The 6,130-nt window shown below is 39.2% G+C and overlaps 1 protein-coding gene across 1 annotated transcript in view; it reads right to left on the bottom strand.

The window, feature by feature from the left end:
• Positions 1 to 6: 6 nt before the first annotated feature.
• The window catches only part of tmc1 (transmembrane channel-like 1), a 9,802-nt gene continuing 3,678 nt past the window's right edge, over positions 7 to 6,130 (bottom strand). The window contains exons 7-18 of the mRNA XM_025053193.1: positions 5,333 to 5,431; positions 4,743 to 4,885; positions 4,508 to 4,652; positions 4,082 to 4,276; positions 3,756 to 3,935; positions 3,519 to 3,674; positions 2,727 to 2,855; positions 2,555 to 2,622; positions 2,147 to 2,386; positions 1,944 to 2,069; positions 1,579 to 1,657; positions 7 to 1,381 (exon numbers count right to left, since the gene is read on the bottom strand). Of these exons, the coding sequence (XP_024908961.1) occupies positions 1,211 to 1,381; positions 1,579 to 1,657; positions 1,944 to 2,069; positions 2,147 to 2,386; positions 2,555 to 2,622; positions 2,727 to 2,855; positions 3,519 to 3,674; positions 3,756 to 3,935; positions 4,082 to 4,276; positions 4,508 to 4,652; positions 4,743 to 4,885; positions 5,333 to 5,431 (1,731 nt within the window). The 3' untranslated portion in view covers positions 7 to 1,210. The remainder of the gene's footprint in view (positions 1,382 to 1,578; positions 1,658 to 1,943; positions 2,070 to 2,146; positions 2,387 to 2,554; positions 2,623 to 2,726; positions 2,856 to 3,518; positions 3,675 to 3,755; positions 3,936 to 4,081; positions 4,277 to 4,507; positions 4,653 to 4,742; positions 4,886 to 5,332; positions 5,432 to 6,130) is intronic.

Below are 6,130 nucleotides of genomic sequence, written 5' to 3'. Positions count from 1 at the left end.
GAGCAGACATCAGGTGGTTAGTGTTACCCGGACAAACCAGACGGAGGAGGACAGGGGAGAGAAGAGGGCGGATTGACTTTCTTCTCAGACTTTGTTAAATCATGTGATTGACAGTACTTGGGCCGAGCACTTCCTCCTACTCCTGATCTTGTGTCAATGACAATGAAAACTTAATGCTTTACATGCTCAAAATGAATGGAGAAAATCAGTAAAAGTGGTTTTGATCAGGTCACAGTAGATCAATAGGGCTGATTTACATTTCTACGGTGTCAGATTGACCACAGTGAGGCCAATATCTAAAAGGTAGACGACTGTATGTTGCTTTAAAAGAAAAAAGGCAGAAGTAGAGGCATCAGTACAACATAATTTTAACAGCTAAAGAACACCTCGGTAAATAACGAAGAGGGTCCAACATAAGTCTCACACTGTACTGTATTTTCCGGACTATAGGTTGCTCCCGAGTATAAATTGCACCACCCAGAAATAGCAAACTGAAAGAAAGAAAAAAAACAACATATATAAGTCTCGGGAGTACAAGTCACACCACTGCTCTCTAGTGGCTATGGGTGTGAAAATAACGAACATGTACATTTTCAGTGGTACAGGAGTAGCACATACTGGTTCACATACACACATACTCAGGTATGAGTTGCAAATCCAGCCAAGGGATGGAAAAAGTATGACTTATAGTCCGAAAGATATGGTACTAGAATATCAGGCTGGTACAACACGTGTTTCCAGTTTCCAGTGAGACTATACTAAGTAAAATGTACGTAACAGCTTGTGTTCTTGTTGTCACTGCTGCTCCAGCCTCTACTGTTGCTGTTGTTGTTACTGTCGTTTCTTCTGCTGTTTCTCAGTGTCTTTTCAAACTGGCCATGCCATACAGTCTAGTTTCCTTCTGCTGAGGGAAACCAGGGAGGTATCCTGCTGCTCCCTGGTGGCCGTGGTGATAAGACCTGCTGGCCAGACGCTGGTGCTCTTGATCTCCAGCAGGAGGATGGTTGCATCCATCCTTACCATGATAAGGCCTTATGTAGTCCTCATAGTTCTCTTCAACATCTGAAAATAAGCACAAAAAATAATTAGACACAAGAGGAAACATCACTGAGGTTTGGAATGAAGACAATACAAGGGTATAATACAAGTTATAATACAATCTTTCTTGGCCATGTATCCTGTAAACTGAAATGTACCAGACCTTGCTCTGTCACGTTTTGGTTTGCTGGCATTTTTCTGTCACACTGAGAGAATTATAACAGAATTTTTCACTTTTGTATCGTGGTTTGGGAGCTTGTGACGCCACTTTCTGCGCTTCTTCGAGGTCCAGCTGAGCCTTGAGAGCTGCTTGTTTGTTCTTCTTCTTATTTTCTTCATTTTGCTAACAAAGGAGGGACACGACAATGTGCAGAGGTCACTTCTAATGTGATAACTGATAGATCTTTAAATGACTTAAACAGTTATGGAAATGCAACTACAAAGTAGCTGGACTCCAGAGTAGCTCTGAGCCAAGTATTTAACACAGCTACAACACAGTGCAGTTGATGGCATAAAGAAAAACAGTGTTGTTTTTGTTACTGTTTGTAGTTTTTTCTTCAGTTCCACATTTGCTTCTTTGTAGCTTTTTGATGTCGACTGTAGGTAATAGATGGCTAGTCTGTAAAATAAAAAGGTTATAATATAATATAAAAAGTTTGCCCATAAAATGTCAAAAATGTATCAAAAAAACTAAAACAATAGAAGAAAATTTAAAGTTGCTAAAAGCAGCTATAACGTTATTAGAACCCTAATGTTCTAGGCATTATAATGGTTTAGCACTGGGTACTTTCATATCATAACTTTATTTTGACTGCATGAAAGTGAATCATTATTATGATGAATGTCAATAAGATCTGTCACCTTTGAAAGTGCTTAAAAGTGATTGGTTGTGTCGGCTGACTCACACCATGAGCAGGATAAAGGGCAGCACTAGCCCCGGGTTGGAAGCATAGATGAAAACTTTACTGAACCAAGAGGGAAAGTCGGACTCTAGCGTCTCCTGGATCACATCAAACATTCGCTTTTTCCCACTGAGAAACAAAAACCACAATGAAAAAAAAATCTGGTCCACTAAAAATAGTCCAGACCCAAAGAGAACGGATGCTACCTAAAGGGTCCGCAGTCAAAGGAGGGCGGGATAGTGACAATAGTGTAGATGGCCGGCAGCGTGGACAGAAAGAGGATGACCAGCAACATGGCCATGTAGAAGTTGTTGGAGCGGGAGGCCTTGAAGACTCGTTCTTGAGGAACGTTGCAGCACATTACTGCCCAGCACTGCAGGTACATGGACACGTGGAGGCGCAGCACATTCAGGGCAGGCAGACAGGGGGCGTAGAAGGCTCCCATCCTGCATGAGAAGCAGGGAGAGGACAGTAGTGGACCTCAGAACATGCTTTAGACTCTAAAGTTTAGACTCTAAAGTTTAGAGTGTGTTGAATCAAAGCCTCTCAGGAACCAACCACAGATCCACAAGTGTCATTTTCATTTACAATTTACTCTTGTAATTTTTTTTCACCAAATCATTCCTTGGTTGAAGATCAGGCCCAGTACATTTCCACTGACGTCAAACTCAGAATAGGAGGGCTTCAGTAAAAAAAAAAGAAGAAAACACAGGAAACAAAAGTCAATCTAGATTTTTTGCTTCTGTTTACAATTGAGCTGTGCTAAAACCAAAACAAACATCTTACAAATCCAGCCTCCAGGTCCCAGCACCAGCAGTAGTTGAGAAATCGGACCAGTACCGCTCTGATGAAGTCCCCAATCAGCAGTGTGATGTAGGTCGTCATGGTGTCAGAGATGATGAGACGCACAAACTCCTGCCTCCGTCAAAAACATTACAACTCAACAACACACTCAGCAACTGTATTCTATTTTCACAAACTTCATCATTTGCTTTGTATTGACTCAAGGTGGCGCCAGTTTATGTGGCCTCCCGGTGCTTACCTTGTTTGCATTTCTAAACTAAGTAGCCAATGCAAATTGTGTTCTTGTGTATAGAATGATTGTCAAATGGTTTTGGATCTCTTGCTTTTCTGAAGCCGCTTTGTTTAAATTTGATCACAATGAGCAAAAGACTATAACTGATCAAAATATACTCTTACAAGGATTAGAACAGAAATGTGACATTGAAGGTACTGTACTTAAATGATTTACAATATACTGATCTGAAGGACTTCAGTTTGTTCATGTCAACAATATTTCACCTAGTTGTACACAAGTAAACTAAAGAGCTCCTCAAGATTCAATATTTAGCACGATATTACTCATGATCCCATTAGGAGATATTATTAGAAGGCATAATATCAGCATCCACAGTTGATGATACACAATTATATACATACCTCTTCTTTTTTTTTTACTATATATAGAGATAACCTTTTTTTCCACTTATTTTTCATGATTCACATACTCTTTTGCATAGGTTCTAAGGTTTGGTTTTAAACTTTAAACTAACATCAACAAGATTTTCAGAACCTGACCTGTCCCACCATGGTCTCCCAGCAGGGCCCCCGAGGAACATCAGCAGGTTGAATGATGATGGGTGAAACAGTGGTACCATTTTCTGAACCTGTGCCATTGTAAAGGTTGGATTCCCACATGGTGATGTTGAACTTGATGATCTTTTCTTCCTCTCTCTGGAGAAAACACAGAAATAATTACAGTTTTCTACAACAGCTTAAAGATATTTTCACAGCTTATATAAATGTGGCTCTCACTTTGACATTGATCTCGTCCATCAGGGCAATGATGAAGGTGTAGAGGTTTCCTAAGAAAAGAGCAAAGATCCGACCCAGCTGCCATTGGAGCGCCACACGGGGGTGGTAATTCTCCAGAGTACTGATGACATCAAATAGCATTGGACAGAACATCCCCAGTAATGACATCACCATGTTCACCTGGGGGTGAAGTCATTTTTTGTGCTAACATTACTTAATGAACATAAATGTGTACGTTTAAGAAAGCAACAATGTATTAAATTGTATAATTTATCCAATTTCTTTCAACATTTTGTTAGAAAATATATTTAACAAAAATGTTCGACCTCATTTCTTTCCCACCAGGTGTGATTCTCCAGTCCATCTAGAGCAAACTTTTGTGAACGCCGGACTACAAAGTAGATAAGATAGCCACTTCCTGCTAGGCAGCACAGGACCAGGAAGTTGGCCAGAACCCTTAGGAACCGGGTCAAGTGGATGTTGTCGTCCTTTCTGTTTTCTTGTTCTTCTAAAATGGCCTCCTGAAGATTAAAAACGTGAAGGTAAGTGATGTTGACTTCTTAAAATGCTTTTCAACTTGTTCAATATGTCCATAAAAGACAGACACCTTAGAAAGAGAGTGTCTTACAAGAACATAACGTTCAATGCCAATGTAAAACATTTAAGGGACATTTTAGTGATGTGACGACAATGGAAACTTTTTAAAGAATCATTGACTGAACTAAAACTCTTTCGATTATTACTCCTCTGACCTTGAAGCTGGTGGTGATGGAGGCAAACTTGTTGTCTGCAGTCTCAGGGTTTCCAATCAGATAATCCCAGCTGGTGAACATTTTCCAGCTAAAGTTGAAGCTGTTATCATCTCCCACCCCAGACTCGTTTGCGTTACGGGCCATCCTTCAAACAGGAAGTGATCAGAATGACCACAATGTGCATCAAAATTTTAACAGATCACTCAGGTACATGCTGTAATAGTAAGAACCATACGTTCTAATGACCACCATGTAGCTGTAAGCCACTGTTCCAACACCGACCAGGAAGTATGAGAGAGGCATACGAAACTTCAACCAGCCAATAGCTCGTTGGTCATTGTAGTATCCATAAAAAAGGACTGAATACTGAGCATAACCCTGTGAAGATTTATCAAAGTGTCACTAAATGGATAAGTACAAGTTTTCAAATGTGGTTGAATACATTTCTCAGGATGTTTTTAATAGGAATAGATAAGGCCATCTGGTGTCAGTGACAACAGTCTATTGACTCCATTGAAGAAAATTAATTTGTTTGTTACCAATACAATTGACTTGACTTGTTATATTCATCTTTGAATAAATATTTTAATAAATAACAATAAAAAACCTTGAACGAAGAAATAAGTTGAAAAAGCGGTGTCATTTTGTATATTATGAATAATAATGATAATTCATAATAAATGACTCCCTTATTCATCCCACATTGGGGAAATTTACAGTGTGAGTCTTTATAATAAACACAAGATGCCACATAAGAGATATAGGTGTGCTAACCGCTACATTACAGAACCTCCAATGAATGCAGTGATCAAGATGTTAACTCACCCCACAGTCCCACAGGACAGCAAAATTCATGGCACTGGCTTCCTCAGACCTAGGGACAGTCTTTCTTGGAATGCTGCCATATGGCTTTCCCATCAATGCCTGTTGAAAAGAAGAACATTAAAATTGACTTCTTCATTAAAAAATAATTAAAAACACAATTCAGCTTTCATGGTTTTCTAAATTTTTGTTACACCATTTTCTAACACTGGTTTGCTCTGAGCGTGGCACTGTCCCCACACACTGCTCCCTGGGCGCTTAAAAGCTGCCCACTGTTCACTTTGGTGATGGATTAAAAGTAGAGGGTCAGTTTCATTGTATCCTGACAATGACAATACAGACCATAAAATAAATAAATAAATAAAGGATGACTTTAGTTATGCTGTGCTAGTTATGTGAGAACAACTTCTGTAATGCTGCCACATATACAAATCACCACCAAAACAAAAATGTCTAAAAAGTGACCATGTTATGAAATATACTGATGTATATAATAACCTGATATAATATTCTGGTTTCAATTGCCAATTAAGTAAAATTGGCAATATTCCACAGCAAACCTGGTGATCTTTTACTGCTGCATCAAAGTGGTGGAGAATCACTGCTTTAATAAAGGGACATTAATTATATTACCACGTAACGTCTAGTGCAGGGGTCACAACCTTTTGTTAAACAGAGCTACATCAGTAGTCTAGAGAAATACAGAGCTACTTCTTTGATATACACTTGAATAATGTAATACCAATAAATAAATAAATAATGCTGCCTCGTCAGTTTCTGGGACATACAGTAGGAGACGCT

Source organism: Cynoglossus semilaevis, chromosome Z (assembly GCF_000523025.1).
Source record: "Cynoglossus semilaevis isolate Cse_v1.0 chromosome Z, Cse_v1.0, whole genome shotgun sequence".
Classification (NCBI taxonomy): Eukaryota; Metazoa; Chordata; class Actinopteri; order Pleuronectiformes; family Cynoglossidae; genus Cynoglossus; species Cynoglossus semilaevis.
Note: the sequence above shows the minus strand (reverse complement) of the source record. Positions and strands in the feature narration are given on the sequence as shown.